This window comes from Stegastes partitus, unplaced genomic scaffold (genome assembly GCF_000690725.1).
Source record: "Stegastes partitus isolate 25-593 unplaced genomic scaffold, Stegastes_partitus-1.0.2 Scaffold711, whole genome shotgun sequence".
Lineage (NCBI taxonomy): Eukaryota > Metazoa > Chordata > Actinopteri > Pomacentridae > Stegastes > Stegastes partitus.
The window spans coordinates 65785-84942 of record NW_007578442.1 but is presented as its reverse complement, the minus strand read 5'-3'; the positions used below and the strand labels follow the sequence as shown (position 1 = coordinate 84942).

General features: G+C 40.6%; 1 protein-coding gene across 1 annotated transcript in view; it reads left to right on the top strand.

Annotated features, from left to right (window-relative positions):
* osbpl3b (oxysterol binding protein-like 3b) overlaps window positions 1-19158 on the top strand; it is a 56699-nt gene that overhangs the window by 9807 nt on the left and 27734 nt on the right. Inside the window, exon 2 of the mRNA XM_008291036.1 lies at window positions 12835-12986. Within this exon, the coding sequence (XP_008289258.1) occupies window positions 12891-12986 (96 nt within the window). The 5' untranslated portion in view covers window positions 12835-12890. The remainder of the gene's footprint in view (window positions 1-12834; window positions 12987-19158) is intronic.

Sequence of the window (19158 nt, the reverse complement as noted above, 5' to 3'; positions counted from 1 at the left end):
CATTGAGTTGACCCCTACCTCTAATATCTTCTTCAAAAACTTGTACAAGATAAATGTCAATGTAATTTTAAATATTATACATTTTTCTTTTCATTGTCAAATAAATAGAATTTTTTTCTACTGATTGATTAGCTTGGTCTATGAAATGTCAGAAAATGCTGAGCATGTCGTTTACCAAAGTTGAAGATGACGTCTTTTAATGTCGTGTTTTGTCCACAACTAAAAGACATTCAACTTATTGTCATAGAAGAGGAAAGAAACTAGAAAATATTTACATTTAAGAAGCTGGAATTGGAGAATTTCCTTTTTTTTCTTCTTTAAATACCAAATAGTTTAGTATTAAAATAATAGTTGACAATTAGCATTCGATGAGATTTTATATTCACTCACAGCAGCTTGTTGTAATTAAAGCAGGTAATTAAAGAACAAAGGTGTCATAAAAAGCTGACGTATTGCAGCGTTAAATCACAATACTTTCTGTGTCACAAATTATTTCTTCAGACTATTTGGACCGTGTTGTTTTCTGCTGTTTCAGACACGCCCTTTTTTTTAAATTTGTTTATTTTTTGCTCCTTGTATGTCAGAGTTTCTCCTCAGAAACACTTGTTCTGCATTTCAATAATGAAATAACACACAGACTAAGTGGCATCACCCCATCGCCGTAATGCACAGCTGTAATAGGATTACAGTTATTAAAGTGGTAACTTTTCGATGCAGCGAATCAGAGCACCAGCGCGTCTCCTCAAGCGAGCAGAAAATGTTCAATGACTGTGCAAAAGCAAACAGGAAGAATAAACCGTGTGCTCATTACAAATCAGATTCCGACGAGTGTATCCCGCAGAAGGAAATCAAAGTAAAGCAAAGGGATTCTGACTTAGGGGTGTAGTCATATGGATAGATGGACAACATTAGAGGATTGACTCACCCTCAGAATTACCAGATTTCGCTTTTGTTGCTAAAGAGCTTTGAATTGAGAAGGATGAGCTGTCGTAAAATCGGTGGTGGACTGCAGAGATAAGGTGGTCGCAGCAGCGGCGTGTTAAGTGCGCGGTGCAGGCAGAGGTCATTTGTTTCCTCACCTTTAGTCAGATTGTTCCTGAGCTGAAAGAGACCAGAGAGGAGCTCAGAGCCCTCGCAGCGACGTTAAATCAACATTGATTTTCTTCTATTTAGATAATTCTGTTTCATCAGAGCAACCGCTCACACAAGAAAACGGAAGATTCAATCTGAGCTGAAAAGCCTTTCCTTTTTATCTAATAAAATGAGAGTTATATTTTTATTTAAAGTCTGCCCTGCGGCTCTGTTTGCTTTATACATAAACATGTGCTATTTCATAAACACAGGCCTCATAGCTATGTGAAGGAAGTGCTTTTTTATGGCTTCAAATTGGAATAAAATTCAACTCTCACAGCTGGGTTTTGCATATAAAATGATATTATGTAAACCTCTATGTATTTAAAGGTTATTCAAATAAGTCAGTTTTCTCTCTGTATATTTTAAAGATGACTAATCTGTCACCTGGGCCGTGCTCATACCGCTACGCTCGGCACACTTCTCTCACTAGTCATTACTGAACACCAGCAGTATTGTTTCTCTGCTACTTTCACTTCATATTTCTGAGAAGTGGGAGTCCATCCCCACCCAGCCCCTTTGAATTACCGTGATGCATCAGCTGCCAATGGGAGCTTAAGTGCTGTCATTTTTGCAAACACGACTCTATTTCCTAAGAAAGCTGCACTGTGGGGGTTCGAGCATGAGACGTTTATTCTGGTGAGTCACATCCTAATGATGGCTGAGAGCCTGTTATGCTTGTCAGCCCCTTTGGCAGACTCTGGAGACAGTGGAGGGACAGAGGAACATCTGCAACATGAACTGCAGATGAGATGTAATAGAGGGCTCTCAGCTTCTGTCAATGTAGTTAGTGCAGCTTAAAGGGACATTAAGCCATTTGTAGCTTCAACTGAGATCTATAGCGGACCGAGGACTTGTTGACAGATCTCTGGTACGCCTTCAGCTGGGAGAGTCTGGGTTTTCTAACAGTGCGGCTTTGAAAGGCAGCTGCTGAGGTGTGTTTGTGGTGCTTGTTGGTATTCATCGTTGTTTTTCACCGCTGGATAATGATTTTAAGTAAAGCGACGTTGTTAAAAATTCATCACAATAAAATGTTTCATTGACCTATTTTTAATAAGGACGAGGAGTAAAAAGATTTAATTTGAATTTAGTCACTTTGTCAAGGTACAGAGGTAATGATTTTAACACAACGATGAAAAACACACACACAAGCAAATAAATTAACCACCTAAATAATAAATTAGGATGAAGGAATGATGACCTTTATACATATTAAATAAAGAAAACAAGTAAAACCCAGAAGCTGCTGTATCGCTAAGGTTCCTAGTGGTTGGTCAGGACCTGGTATATCCAGGCAGAGGCTTCACATTGTCAATTACGGTTTGGGTTAGGCCGCCAGGACTGTGTTGCTTGTAAGGTGGCGGTGGTGGTGGACACAGGGGTTGGTAGACTCCAAAGCCTATTTTTCATTGGCTGCAGCCTCCACCGGGGGAATCCCAGGTAGCAGCAGACTACGATGCCTTGGGAGAGCTGTACAAAGCCACAGAGACGGCGACAGAGTGTGAAACTTTGTGTTATCATTTTGAGTTTGCATTTAAGTGAAACTATCAAATATTCTATCAAACTGTCTTATTGCTGGGATGCTGCTCATTCACAAACCAGTGCACATCACTATCGTTGTCAAGCCTATCAGCTTTAACCCATTAATGACTGGAATTCTGATAACTTGTGATAACAAGTTTTTTGTTGTTGTTTTTTTTTGCCTCCAACCCAAGTCATTTAATATTTAGCATCCGCCACTGCTGAGTCCCAATCCGATACAGTTTAAGTCCAGTCAGCTGTAGTACCTGGTTTCACCACCAGGTGGATTCTCTTTCTGTTTCATACTGTTGTCGTCTGATTCACCAGATGTAGATTGTGGGTGTGAGCCTACCATCGTCTGAACATTTCAGTCAGCACTCGTCCCCGCTTCTGCTCTCGGTTTGTTACTGATTTCTTTACAAACTTTTCCACAACAGCTCCTGGGCAGTAACCCGCCACACGGATTTGTATCGTGCACTACAGCAGCTGTGCTGTTTTTTATTTTTTTCCAATGAATTACCATTTTATTCAAAGTGCAAGCAGAGAGCATTGTGGGTGTTTTGCTTGTAAAGGGGCACCAGGACAAAGTCTTCTGTGATGCTTAATGGCATCCAGCCAGGGCTCCTAAGTTAAATTGAGCAGATTTAAGTGAGACAGTGTTCCTATATGCCAGTTGTATAACAGCTGCTGTGTTTCCTGATTGTGTGCCTGTGAGTTAAAATAGCAATATCGACACCAGATAAATAACCCTTTGTGCCTAAATTCTATTTAACAGAATTATTTATTGATTGATAATGCTACTTCCATTACGTGACAGCAGATGTAAACAAAAGATTTGGCTTAGATTCAATGCGATATGGATCAGTTGACACCCTCATCCCAATCTTGACAACTGTCAAAATGAGGACATCCCTAATAAGAATATGCTCGTCTTTATCACACATGTATGCAGTGGTGGCTGTTGAAAGTTTTTGGTGGGGGAGGCGCAGTCTGCAAACAACCTTTTATTTTAAAATCAGAAATTAGAATAAGAGTAACATCAGACACAACTATTTACAGGAATGCAAATTTTCTACCTTTGGAGGATGTTCGAATCATAATCTAATTTAACTATTTAACTAAATTTCAAAACCATTCATCAGACCTATATCAATATTTACAAGATCTACACAAACTCAAAACACACAATATGAATAATGAAAAAAACACTATTCAGGGCTCCAGACTAACTTTTTCACTGGTAGCACCGGTGCGACCAACTGGACAACGGCAAAGCATATGACTTGCTGAACATTTACTTATCGCTAGACGCTATGATTTACTGATGCTCCCAAAACGCCCCACATAGCAGGCTGCGGTAGATACTATTTGGTGGCTGTGGTGTGACCAGACAGGTGTGCGACCAAAAATGACTTTAAAAATAATAAACAAGGGCGTTCTAATTTGTCCAAGATGAAACCGTGTTACATGTATTCTATACGCGATCTTTTCTATGAGCAAAAAAACAGCGAATGTAGGTGTGCTCCATTTTTCACGAGAAAATCTAGTTTTTAAGCGTAAATACCGCGGTACACCGAAGTTATACAAGTTCTACTTTTCACCACTGTGGTCCACACAGCAGCTTCTGGTGCTGGTTACAGTGACACTAATACAGCTTCATGATCATCATGCTCATCAATTCACACAGTCTCAAAAAAAAAAAAAAGGTCACATATGCAGTCTGGAGCCCTGCTATTTGAACAAAAATTTGACTCTTCTCTCTTTCTGCTCAGCAAACTTCTCAATTACATTTCAGTTGAGGTCACTCGTCTCTGTGAGCAGCCTTTTCTCCATTGACAGCATGGCCAATGCATTAAGCCGTCACGACAGTAGCTGTCATCTAGTAGAAGAGGAGGGGAAAGGCCGTGTGACGCTATCAGAAAGCACAGCCGTAAGAACGTCAAAGGACAGTTTTGATATCCAACCACAGAAGACAAAAGCAAATAAAGATAGAATTAATTGGCTTGCGGCAAAAGCGGATGGGTCCAGGTTAGGACCGAGCTGCGCCCCGTGAGAAAATCTGCAGCTGCCAATCAGAGCCCGGGCCGAGGTCACGTGATCACAAAAAGTTTATCGAGCTACGTACACACTCATGTGGCCGCGCCCCACATCCAGGAAGTGTGAAATTAGTAAACATGCTTTAAAGACTAATTTTAAATTTGTTAATAATACAAAAAATATGAACATTATTATTGGTTTTGTTATTATTTTGTTAAAACTAATTCAAATTGAATATTGTGTTTAAGAGCTACTTTTTATCCGGTCATTGGGGCGTATTGACCAGCCACCACTGCATGTCTGTTACGTGTTTAATTGTCAGAATCACCAGATGTAGACTTTGGGTGTAAGTCTTCCATTTCCATCTTTTATTTGAGAGAAACGACACCAACAGCCTCCAAGCAGAAACCTACCCTCTAAACATGGTAGGTTTTAAAGAATATTTGGCCATAAGGCAGGGCTGCTTGCTTCTTTCAGTTAATTAACCATTTTATTTGACACCTCACACTCGGGTGTGCAATGAAGCCAAACCATTCTCCAGCCCTAAGACAGCGCTGGGCCGATAGGTCTGGGTATTCAAGACACTGCGTCTATAATGCAATAAGTCCAAGCCGGGGTCTTGGCAGCAGAGCAGAAACAATTAGTTGATCAAAGGAAAATTAATTAGCATCCGAGTAATTTTTCAAACAAAAATGCCAAATGGTAATTAGTTTGTGACTGCTTCACTGTGCCTTGTGTGATTGTTTTAGAGCTACAGTCAAAAACAAGGCATTTGTTTTCTGGCATTTGAAGCACAAATATTGAAAATACTTTTTGGTTGCAGCCCGAGTAACGCCATCCCACCTCTCCCTCTATTTCCTTTCTGCTCTGTCCTGCATACTAACTAACAAAAGGAAGAAACATCCGCAAAACATGTTAAAATGTGATTAGTCTGCAGGGGCTGTGTGAGGCTGGATGGATGGATGGATGGATGGATGGATGGATGGATGGATGGATGAATGCAGGCTCTCTAGTTGAAGATGAAAATGCCACTGTGGGAGAAAATCAGGACCGCCAGTATAAATATTAGGCCCTCGCTAGCTACACATCTCTCTCATCCAAGCGTCATGCTGGTTTCTCATTATAGAACAATTGTGGGTTCCATCCACCCACACTTTACTGGAATATTCAAGAGATGTCGGTCACCTCTCCACAGGAAACGTTTAGCCTTTTGTTTTGCGCGACACTCTCAAAAGAACATCTGCACATATGGTATATTTGCTCCTTTATAGTGTAAAATATAGCCTGGGAATTGCCAGTAATAATGACTGCTTATATTATTCTGCAAGTAGACTGACCCTCAGGTAGACTCATTTTGTCACTTAGAGGAATTACAGCTTCACTTTATCAAGTATGCAGGGAATCAGAACAGATGAATATTGATGCTTTCTGTTTAACGTTATCCAACATAGAAATTATTGTTAATCATCTTTGCATATTATCTTCATATTCTGACTAATAGTTCTCATTTGAGGATATGGGTACAACTGAAAAGTGTCCCAGTGGTGAATGATATCATTTATAGTCAGCTCTATTACTAGTAACGCTTGAGAATATGCTGTGTATTATTTGTAATTAGCAATTATTTCCCGTTAAAACCTGCAGTAACAATTTGCTTACTGTAAGGAGGTGACCTCATCTGACTTATTTTTACAATCCTGAATGTAATTAGCAATCATTCGTTGAGGGGAAGTCGAGGTAAACACTCCACTGAGGTCATAAAGTCAAGTAGCTGTTATTGATAACAGCGCATTTCCAGCAACGAAGTCGATCCGAGGTGCTTTCCGTTTGAGGAAAAGGATTAACGTGGCCAATTTATGTGACTTAGAGAGGTAAAAAGTACACATAGTCATCTCAAGACTATCACAGTTTTAAGGAAAAACCCAGTGATTCACATTGAGCGAGCAGTTGGAAGAAAAGAAAAACTCCCTTTTATCAAAGAGAAACCTCCAGCAGAACCAGACCCAGGGAGAGCAGCCATCTGCCTCGACTAGTTGGGGTGAGGATGAGGAAAAAGATGAGCCAGGAGAAACAACAAAACTTTCCCGACAAAGCGCAGCTGCAAGATTTTGTCCCCTCTCACGCTTGCACTCTTTTCTATTAATTGAACTGAAGGTGTCAGTTTCATGCCTGAATAAGCACCCTGGTAACTTTACCACAAAAGTTGCGATGGCCATCTTGTTACATCATACTTAACATTTTAGAATGCCTCAAGTCTGAACTGTTTGCTGCTGTATTAGGCACCAAAAGGGACGACTTTCTCCACATTGCAGCTCCTGTGGTGTTCCAAAACCTACTACCAGAATCTCAAATCACCTTTTTCCATTCACTTTGCCCTACAGTTTCACATCTATCTCACATTTACTGCAATGAAAACAGTCTCTCACAGGTCAGATAAATGAGATTTACAATTAATGGCTGGTAGTTTGGGCGGCTGTGGCTCAGGTGGTAGAGCGGTTGTCCTCTAATTGCAAGGTTGGCGGTTTGATCCCCTGCCTCATCACAGTTGGAGTGTCCTTGGGCAAGACACTGAATCCAAAAGTTGCTCCCGGTGGCAGGCAGCACCTTGCGTGGCAGCTCTGTCGCCATTGGTGTATGAATGTGATCTACTCTCACATGTACATCACTTTGGATAAAGGTGTCTGCTAAAGTGAGCAGGAGTTTAGTTTGTCTTTCCTCTGAGTGTACTAAACACCTGCAGCATCAAACGGCAGCAGGATCTACATGAGCGTCTCCAAAGCGAGAGCATTGCTTGCATTTACGCACGCGGAACAACAGTAGTGACTTCATTAATTACACCATCGGTATAAATGATGCCTGACGTGGAGACAGGATGGATCAGGATTGGACAGCAGGTCATACTGTGTGCTTATCTTTGCCGCAGACAGGTGAGCTGTCACACACAGAGTTTATCAGCAGTTTTGTACACGGCAGATTTAGATTTAGTCATTTTAATGTCACTTAATGTAGCGTCCACTCCCACATGTGTGACAAATATCATACTGTGGCCCCCACTCCAGGACTCTGATGGGTCTGTCTGAATAAAACTGTGATGAAATTTAGAAGTGACAGAATCCCATCCCTTTTGCAGGTTGAAGAGCAGCATCTAATGTCTGAAAGGGGCTTTATTAACTCAGAGCGTGATAGGCTCACGCTGCAGTGGAAGCAAGGGCAATGTGAAGTAGATACTTTTATGATTTTCCAACTCATCAGTGTTCAGATGTGCATTATGATGTAAATTCTGTTCATCCTGCATAGTATATATTGACTTTAATTAAATGCATGAATCACTATAATTCTTTCTAAAGGTCGGTGCCATCTTAATCACAGATTTAAATGCTAATGAAATTATGCGAAAGACAACATTTTTGATTTTGTCTTCACCAGACCTTGACAAAAGAAAAAGGGGAATGTTTCCACTGATTTACTTCCTCCGGTTTCAGAACTGTTGTCTGTACACATTTGTGTTGACGTATGTGCGCCGCGTATGCTCGTGTGTCTCTTTGTGCTCATGCATTTGTATGCATAAGGGACGGCGGAACTTTCCGTGTGCCCTGTGTTAATCTTTTGTCCTCTGTGGCTGTCGGTGTTCATGTGATCCCCTCTGTTTCTTTGGCCCCAACGCGCTGGATACACTCAGCATCTCCCTTTTTGTTTTTACTAATCTGTGGTCTCAAGCGTAACTCTGCATAACATTACACTTACGATGTCTTCACGTGCATGCTTTCTCATTTGTGTAAACGATAGCAGCGACTGTCACGTGAAGTTAAAATCCGTACTAACTGTGCCCGGTACCCCTGACACATACAGTTTTATTGCAAACACTCCATGTATTCCTTCATAATTTAGCTTCTTCAGTGAAAACAGGTAATCACCGGAGCTCTGACGTCTAACGCTGCTGTCACCCTGATGAAAGCCTGAGAAGTGCTGTTGTATAAGATGAAAGGTTGGCCTGAAGGGTGACAGCGTTACAGACCTGCACATAGCGTGGTGTGATCAGTGGAAAGTGGATGAATAAATCATACAAGACTGTGAGGGAGCATTGGATAGATAGATAGATTACATTTAGTGTCTTATAAATCACGGCTGTCTGTAGCTTGGTCTGTTTCTATCCTCCTCTGGTTAATAGCATTCAGAGCTAATTGAGCCGCAAGATGATGCTGTCCTGCTGTGGGGAGGGGAGGAGGGTGTCTTTTTGTGTGTCCGGCCACTTTGATCCATTGTTGTGGCTTCGTTTTGGGCGCCCTGCTCTGTCAATGTAAACCACGGCCTGCGGTCCACAGACAGAAGGGGGTGGTTGAGGCTCGGCCAAAGGACGAGGGTTTCAGATGACCACCCTTTTGTCCGCCCAACACGATAGGCTGAGGCCATTACACAGCACAAAGGTTGCGGATGCAGAGCAGGTAATGTGATTAACCTTGCTGCTGCCTCAGACTCAACACGTGGTGCGTCTTGTTCAGCTCCAAGAAGCAAAGACTGCAGGATCACCCGGTGGTTTTCACTGGAAGGCGGAAAAAATGAAAAAGACAGCCACAGGATCCACTGATTAGATTTCTGAAGAGCTTTCAACCACATCTTGTTGTCTTCATCCGCTTGAGATCCATCCATCTATTTCCTGAGGGATCTTGAAGCGTTTCCAGGCCAGATTAGATATGTAATTTCAGCAGTGAGTTCTGGGTCTACCCCTGGATGTCCCTCAACTGGATGTTCTATCGAATTCAAAATGAGAGATGTGGTGATATTTGTTTGAACTTGCTGTAGAACTGTGACAATATCAAGCATCAGTACAAGCACTTTGGACATACTGTGCTGCTAACTGAAGGCCTCATAGCACTTTAACATATTGGGGTCCTGCCCCACTATTGTGTTTGAATGTTTTTATGTTATTTGTCTTTTCGCAAATCTTTATTTATTATTTTCTCCTTTAACCTACTGCTGATTGTTTTTCTGTGGTGCTGTTGCAGACTAGGGGGAAACGCTATTTAGTTTTTTTGTGTATACAGATGCACGAGAAAATGACAAATAAATAAATCTTGAATCTTAAATAACCATAGTGTCATTGTGTTAACACAATTCGATTGCCATATGACTTATGAGTTAGGTTTTATTTGCAAGAAAACATTTTTCATAATGTGGAAATGATAATAATTCTAACTTTTTGTATATAGCACCTTTTAAAACCGTGTTTATAAAACGCTTTGCTGGCAAAAAAAATAAAAGGAGGACACTTAGGAAGGCCACTAACAACAGAGAAGGCTGGTCAGTCCAAACAGAACAAGAAAGACCAGGGAGGCCAAAGTGTAGAAATAGAGAAAAACATGGTCAAAGATGTTGAAAATGAATCAAAACAACAACACCGGATAAAATAATAAAATGCCACATCCGAATAAGGCAAAGAGCAAGTGGAATAAAAGAACATAGAGGGTAAAACCACAAACACAAGGCTAAAAATAATCATAATAATAGTCAGTAAATAAAATAAATATGTAAATAAGTATAGAATAAAATGAACAATAAAATCAATCAAGTAAAGAAAAATCAAATTGCATTTAATAAAATGCTTTAATACATGTCATTAAATGTCTTTTTTTTTTAGCTTTTAATGCAATATAGCAGAACATAATTCACTGTACGAATCTAGTGGTAAGACAATTAGCTAATTAATTAGTTGGTCAGTTGACAGAAAGCAATCAACAATAATGTTGCTCTTATTGTTTATGTAAATTAATATAAGGATTTACTTCAGCAGTTTGCATTTGTTGTCTTGTACACCAGAATTTTTATTTTTTTTTAAAAGATTGTCTTACAATCTGCTCATGACCATGTCAGAATGTCATAAAAGGTCACTGAGTACAGCGTTGAACTCAGATCTAATGGTCCACAAAGTCAGCACTGCTGCACATCCTCAGTAACCCGATGACCCGCTCCTGTGCGGACGACAGGATTTACAGCAACACGCCGCGCTTGGTTGTTGAGCGGCCAAACTGTCACTCACGTTCCATTAGCAGAATATGGTTTCATGTGCTGACGTGGTGGACCGGGCGCGTAGCGTTAATTGGACGGCGTGTTGACTGAAGGCTGCCGTTTCCTGAAGAGGCCCAATTATTTTCACACTCTGCCGAAGTGATGATATTACATTTTGCTGATAATCTCACATCTCAGTGCCTCATTACGTGTGTCATTTGCCTTTTAATTCCCTCATAACTGAGCTGAGTGACATCAGCCACCACTCATTTACTAATCAGGGCTTTGTTTGGATTTTGTTGGACTTTAACCTCCCTGAACTTTTAGGAGCTTGTTTTTTTTTAAAATTTACAATGTTATATGAATTTATTGATTTTAGAGGTAAATATCAGAGTTTTAAATAATGTGTTAACATTTTTTTAAATTGATCAAATCATTGTTTTGGGGCTGCAGGGTGGCGCAGTTGGTAGCACTGTTGCCTCGCAGCAAGAAGGTTGCTAGTTCGCTTGATGGATGGCTTTTAATGATAGTTTTTGTAATTTTTCCTCTGCGCACCATCACACCAGATCTGAAGTATAGAGATGAGATTAAAGTGCAGCCTTTCAGATTTAGTTCAGGGAGTGTAACAGAAATATTGAGTTAACTGTTAAGGAATTACAACCTCTTTTTTTTTTGTTTTTAAATGCAGTTCCTCCATTTTCACAGGCTTCACAAGTAATCGGACGGATGATAAGCAGTTTCATGACCAGCTGTGGTCTGTTTCCTCATTATTTCAGGACAGATTAAGGAGATTAAAGCTCTGGAGTTGATTCCAAGTGTTGAATCTGCATTTGGTAGCTGCTCCTCATGGGAACTGTCAGCATGCAATCCAAAGATCAATGCAAAGTGAAGGAGGCTAAAAAAGAGATAACTGAAACTTTAAGAATAGCCAAATCAACACTTTGGTACATTCTTAAAAACAACAAATGCTCTGGTGAACTCAGCAACTCCAGAACGCCTGAATTATGGAAACCAAGAGTCTGGAGAAGGAAAGGAAGCAGACCACATCAACAAGGTGGAGGCAGTGTTTCAGTATATAAGGCTGCCAAGGTTTCACTGGTGTCTACTGATTATGTGACTGCTGATAGAAGATACATACTGAATTGCAGAAAGCTGCTCAGATTTAGTCAAATGCTGCAAACCTAATTGCACGGTGCTTCGCAGTACAAGACGGATAATGACCCAAAACATACCGTGAGCTGCCCGAGAGCTTCTTAAGGCAAAGAAATGAAATGTCCTTAAGTGGCAGCGTCGACCTGATCTCAACCCAATTAGGACGCTTTTACTGAAAACAAAACTGAAGGCAGCTGCAGTGAGGGCCTGGCAAAACATCTAAACTCTGCATTTGGTGCTGCTGATGGGTTCAGGACTTGAGGGAGTCATTGACCGCAAATCATCCTCATATGAAAATGATAGTTTGTCCAATTACTTGTAAAACATGTAAAATAATAATTTAAAAAGAATGCCTGTAATTTCTAAATACTCACTTTTTTTTTTGAAACCCCTCACTTAAAGATGAAAGGCTTCAATCATGCCCTTCTTCGTTTCACTGTGGTGGTGAACAGAGGCAAAATTAAGGAAACTGGGTCACTGTCCAAATACTTATGTCAGTTAATGTTCCATTAGCTGATCAGTTAATCACTTAGACACGACAAAGCAACTTAAAATTGGCCATTTTGCATCATAAGTGTGTCTACTGCTGATAAAAGTTCTGCCCTTTCCCTGACTGCACAATATTTTCTGGCACTGCTGTGCAAATGTAGTTCAAGTGGCTGCTTTAGATTTATATTATCCTCAAATGTTGACAATCCATCACTTCCTTAAAGGGCAAGATATGAATAATTTAAACCTGCTGCCTCTTTATTTGCAGCCCAATTTATGTCCTCCAGTTGTGTCTGTCAACTTTGTTTGCTGATGTTGAGAACTTTGTGCAGCATTTCTGCCACGCGACGACGGAAAAAGCTAATCGCTCAAAATGACTTAATGCACTGATCAGCCAGAGCTAAAAAGCTTTTAGAGGGCTCGTCCATTCAAACCATCTTCCTGTCCCCCTCCTGACCTGCTCTCTAACCCTTCTTCTTCTTCTTCTTCTTCTTTTCCCAGTAGAGGAATGTTCCTGAAGGTCCAGCTGTAGCCTGCCCCGGCCGACCTGCAGCACAATGAGCTCGGAGGAGCGCAGCTCAGCCATGTCGCAGAAGATCTCCTCGATGTCACGCAGCAACAGCAGCTCCTCGTCCAAGCATGACAGCCGACAGGTAACGCTCATGTTACATCATGCTGTTACGTACATGGAAGGGAGGAAGGTTGGACTGTTCTTCCTCATTATGTGCAGCTCAGAGGACGCCATCAGGGAGGAAATAAAAGACTTAACCCTCCTATTATCTTTGGGGTCAATTTGACCCCATTCAATGTTTAATGTCTCTAAATAAGTCTCCATCCATTATCTATACACCGCTTAATCCTCACTAGGGTCATGGGGGGCTGGAGTCTATCCCAGCTGATTTAGGGCGAAGGCAGGAGACACCCTGGACAGGTTGTCAGTCTATCACAGGGCTACACTTAGAGACAGACAACCAAGCACACTCACATTCACACCTACGGACAATTTAGAATCACCAATTAACCTCAACATGTTTTTGGGCGGGCTGCAAGGTGGCGCAGTTGGTAGCACTGTTGCCTCGCAGGTTGCCGGTTCGCGTCCCGGTGAGGACACCCGGAATCTTTCTGTGTGGAGTTTGCATGTTCTTCCTGTGCAGCGTGGGTTCTCTCCGGGTTCTCCGGCTTCCTCCTACAAGGTCCAAAAACATGCTGAGGTTAATTGGTGATTCTAAATTGTCCGTAGGTGTGAATGTGAGTGTGCTTGGTTGTCTGTCTATAAGTGTAGCCCTGTGATAGACTGGCGACCTGTCCAGGGTGTCCCCTGCCTTCGCCCTAAGTCGGCTGGGATAGGCTCCAGCTCCCCCGCGACCCTAATGAGGATTAAGCAGTGTATAGATAATGGATGGATGTTTTTGGACCTTGTGGGAGGAAGCCGGAGAACCCGGAGAGAACCCACGCTGCACGGGGAGAACATGCAAACTCCACGCAGAAAGATTCCGGTGCCCCCACCGGGACGCGAACTGGCGACCTTCTTGCTGCGAGGCAACAGTGCTACCAACTGCGCCACCCTGCAGCCCTCTCTAAACAAGTGATTGACATAATTTTTTCAGTTTTATTTAAAGGGCTATTTACACATAAACTTGGGTGGCAGTTTTAATGATGATAATTTTCTGGAGGTCAAATTAAACCCAAGGATAAAAGATGTCAGTAAATTTGAAGGAAATAGACGGGTTAAGCACACAAGCTTCATGTTTGCATTATAGATCTCATGCAACAAAGAATGAAAGCTCCCAACTTGAGTGACATTTTCTATTAGAAAATCCCCATCTCGTCCTCGGCGTCAGACAACAGCACTTTTTGTACAAGCGTGGAACATTTTCAAGTGCTCTGAATTACTAAAATGCAATCTCGCAACAACTCCCCCAAAGGTAATTCTCTCACGCACAACACAGACAAGATATTAGCGCCACGAACAAACTGTTTTTTTGCATTTGCCTTCAGCGTTTATCTGCAGGCGGCGGACTCATTAATTTTTCATTACCCGCAACAGCTTTTTTCCTTTTTGGAAATGAGAGTAATAAAGTTTCACTCTCGTACTGCCCACAGCACAAACAAGACTCTTCTTTGGAGAAACGACAAATACAGGAACTGAAAGGGGCATTTTTATTAGCGACACACAAACAAAACTCCTGTAATATCCTTTAGTGATACACAGCTGTTCCAGATCTCATTAGCCTCTATCATGGTTTGCTTTAAAGCACCAGAAAAGTGAAGACAGATGTTTAGCTTCACAACCAGGAATGATGTGATTTAATTGTTGACAATGTTAAACTTAAAAAGTCATTTGTATTTAGTTTCTTGTATACTCACTTACCTATACAATAAGTTTTGTACTTGGCACAGAATAAATGTGTGGATCTGATCAAACTACAAAACTAGAAGAACACTCAGAAAGCACAGTCCTCCTCCAAGGTCGATGCCCTTTCTCGCAATTTTAAAAAAACGAGGTCCGTATCAGCACTAAAATTAATGGTTTCTTCTTTTTGCCCTGTTCCACCTCGCAGCCAAGTTTCATCAAATTCAGCAGAGGAGCTTCTGTGTAATCTTGCTGGCAGACAAATAAAATAGCAGACAAACATCACTGAAAACCAAGGAATCGAGAAAATCCCGTCAACGCTGGGAGAAATCTTCTGCTGATCAGTTTTCCATGTCTAATCAAAAGGAAAGCTTTCCTGTTCAAGCAAGTAAATCTCAGTGTGTTGAGTAAATATATAAATGAATTAATGAGTAGTGCCACTGTCATGTCTGTGTGGTGGATATTAAGCTGGAATTCACGTTCCAGTCATTCTAGTTCACTCATTAACTTGCTATTTCTCGGTCACCATCTTAATCAGTGACTGCAGCGTGGTGGCGCTGGTTGGTGGATTTATATACAATATGTCGTTTTAGCATCTAAATATGTGCGATAGTCACATCACAGGAAGAGTGTTGTGGAATAAGGCAACTTAGCTCAAACACATCATGCTACAACTTTTTTTTTTGCACTTGATATGAAAATGAAAACTCTGGCGATTCATATTTTCTGTTATTAATGTGCAAGATAAGTGATAGTACATCATTAACTCTAATTGAAGTTTTTGGATTGGTTGCGTTGTTTTTCTTAAACTGTTCAGACGACATCAGAGTTCGTTGACTTGCAGGCTCCACATGTGCACAGCAAAATTAATGAGAAACAGAGGAGAAACACTGGAAAAAAAAATATCTCAACATCGATGTATGAAACATTTTGGTTTTGGAAATGATGTTGACCAAAAGCAGATGCTCTGTTGGCAGAGTCTTGCAATAAAATTGGCTATTAAATCAGCAAAAAGCTCTGTATGTCCAGTGCAAAGCCTGCTCTAAGTGAACATTTGACAGTCTTACACCACATCGTAATTTTTTTTTTTAAAAAACACATTCTAAACTTAACTTTTTGAACAATTTAGTGTTATTTTGAAGATTTTCCTTGCTTTCTTAAAAAAAAAATCATATAACTAGTAAAATTACAGAAAAGTGTTTATTTGCATGTGAACTTTAAAAAAAACTGTAAATAACATTCACATAAAAATCTGTATAAATGTTTTTTTCATGCTTTTATAATGTTTAACCATGAATTGATAAAAAATTCTAAAAGTTTAAATCCATTAAAAATACCATTATTTTACAGGTATTTACAGTCATTTAAAAGAAAAATAAATTGCACATTAGGGACTGAAAAATGGCAAACAATTTCTGTAAGTGTCTCAACTGCCAATCCTTGTCTTTTCACAAATGCTAATTTATTCTTTTAACATTTGAACTTTTTTAAAAAATGTTTTCCTGTATTTAAACCTCTTAGAATTATCATCATTTTACAGATATTTTCTGTTATTTTTAGCCTTTAAACAGTATTTCTAACATTTTTTTTCTGGTAGTCTTGTCTCTAGATTGTCATTATTTTATTTACAGGAATGAATTATTTATTTATTTTATTTGTAGAATGCAGCAGAACAAACTTCATTCAGCTTTTGTTAAATTATGTTCCTTTTTTTTTTTTGATGCAGATGCACTCCCAAACAAAATCACACCAGAATGAACAGTTCTTTCTAAATTCTGGTGAAAGTTACTGTACATATCATATATTGCAATGAATATATAGCACAAGGTGGGCCAACAGTTTCTCCTGTTTTCCAATCTTTGTGCTGAGCTCAGCTTATCGGTTGCTTGCCACAGATTTATATCTACTGTGAACAGGATAGAGGTATGAATCTTCGCTCCTAACTTGAGGCAAGAAGGCACATCAGTGTTATTATCATAAATCGTCCAACTGTACCTCCACTATTTTGCTTTTCTATGTGTTGAACCCAGACAACAACACAGTTGATTTGAAAGGCCAATCCCCCACTCTCCTCTGACAGCAATCTCAAACCGCGGTCTGATGTTCGGGATGTCGGACAAGTTTGAAAACATTGTGGATTTACATTTTCCCTGCTGAGAGCGATCCCCCGTGAGCGCTGTCTTCTTGGTGCTCTGCTTTTCAAAGTGTCTCTTGACCTTGAAGAAAAGCATCCAGGCAATGTGTGACAATGAGTCACAGTGCGGTTGTGTCAGAGGAGGCCGTCATGACGTGGTCTCCGGGCGACTGGAAGAGCAGCCCACAAGTCACGCCCTTGTCCATCCCCCCCCCCCTCCATCAGATACGAGGGTTTATTTTAGATGGCCTCACCCCCAGCATTCAGCCTCTCTGACTGATACAGTTTGTTAAGCCAGAGCTGTTATTTGCTGGAACAGTCAGGGACACACTGAGACAACAAATTGAGAGTCACCTCGAACCTCTGCCAAGAACCCAAAGTCCCTGTGGATAGCTGTGACGCGAACATCATTTGTGCTCAAGTTTTTGTCCCACTTGAATAACTTTATGAAGTTTAAAGTATAATCCTAGAACGTCCTTGCTGTACCTTCTGATTATTTTCACTGCCAGTTAATCTGTTAATTTTTTTTTTATTAATTGCTCACAAAGTGTCTGTAAAAAGTACAAAGTGCCCCGCGTAATCTCTGAGAAACCAAGGTGATGTCTTATTATTACAGTATGTGACTGAAGTGAGCACATCCCAATATCTCTTAAATGTCAAATGAGTCAGCACTGTGTGACCTTATAGTAATTGCGTGACTTCTGAGGTGATCAGCAGAGTATTTGCTCTTACACTTTATCAAAAATACAAGCCCCACAGTAGAAACTCATATTTTTTGGAGCAATGTTATGTCATTCTTGGGAGGCTATATTTTTTTGTGAGCTGCTCTTTGCTTGGAGGAGTTGTGTTGCTCTAACTCTCTCTTTCAAATACCCCAAAGATGTTCTTTTGGATTCAAAGTCATAGTTCAGCTTTTTTCTTTTCTTCTTCTTTAAAAACTTTTGTATGGCTTTGGCAGTGTACTTTTGATTGTTATGAGGCTGGAATATTCCTCTTCTTGAAGCTTCTGCAGAATTAGAGTCATCTTGTCAGCAAGTATTTTCATATATCTTCTAGCATTCATGGTGCATCTGTAAATGGCTTCTCCTAAATACATCTTGTACTCATTCATCATCTGACTCCCACCTCCGTGCTTCACTGTTGGGATTATGCGTTCGCTGTTGGCTGTCCTGGCCAGGTTCAACATACTGGACTCCATCTGAGCTGAACAAATTTATCCTGGTCTGATCTGACTGAAGAATGCGCATCACGGGGCTTCTTCTTTTTTGCTATTTAGCAAAGTTTAATCCTGTAGATCTGTGCTGAAGCTTTTTTGGACGGCATCCAAAGGGGCTGATGTTTTTGCGCTGTCCTTAACACTGACTGAGCTGTCTCAGAAACTCAGATTTCTTATGATAACCCCTGTGCCTGTGCCTGTCTGCTTTTTACAAATCAGATTGCGCAAGCACTTCACTGTCCATGTCATCATCTTTGAAAAACGGCCACTGCAGCTCTGATTAGGGGCACTATAGCTTATTCTGTACCTCCTGATTACTGCTGCGACTGTGCTTCAACTATTATTGATTTTTTTTTGTATCCTTTTCCGTCCTTGTGAAGCCTCACAATCAGATGTTTTCAGTTCTCTGATGCAGACATGCAGGTAGACACAGTCCAGAGGTCCAAAACTGAGAAGGTTCTGGTGTTCACAGCGCATTTTACAACTAGGTTTGTGAAATTTGGCTTAGGGGAAATCCCAGGTGTACTTAATTTAGTTTAAATGATCACAGGCTTTGCACTGAGTTTCTACTTTGAGGCCTGTGTTTAAAATATCAATGTATTTATTTGTGACTGTACATAGAGGGAACAAGTTGACTTATCAACTCATGCACATATTAGGAGGTGATTCAATTTTGAATCATTTGACATTTAAGGGATGTTCTACAGTGTTCTATTGCATACTGTATATCCATTTATTAGGACAAAACCACATGTGAAATATGATTGCTCTTTCAAAGATGCATCTTTTCTCATGACTGTGTGTTGGACAAAGTTCTTTTCGGCCTGAAGTGAAGACTGTGGCCACTGTGTCAAAGCTATGTCACGGCCCAGTGCTGCTCCTGGAGGTTGTCCGTTCTGGCTAAATACACATTATACAACTGTTTATACAGGCTGACTCGTAATACTTGTGATGTGTAAGCCAAAGTTTACGTGTAGTGGCCGATTAAACAACACACCAGTTTCCTGCTGGTTAACTAACTGAGTAATGATTTAATTGTTTCAGCACCGGTAATACCAAAAAGCAGCATGAACCACAAATTATGCAACATTTTCTGTGTCCACAAAGACATTACAAAACTGT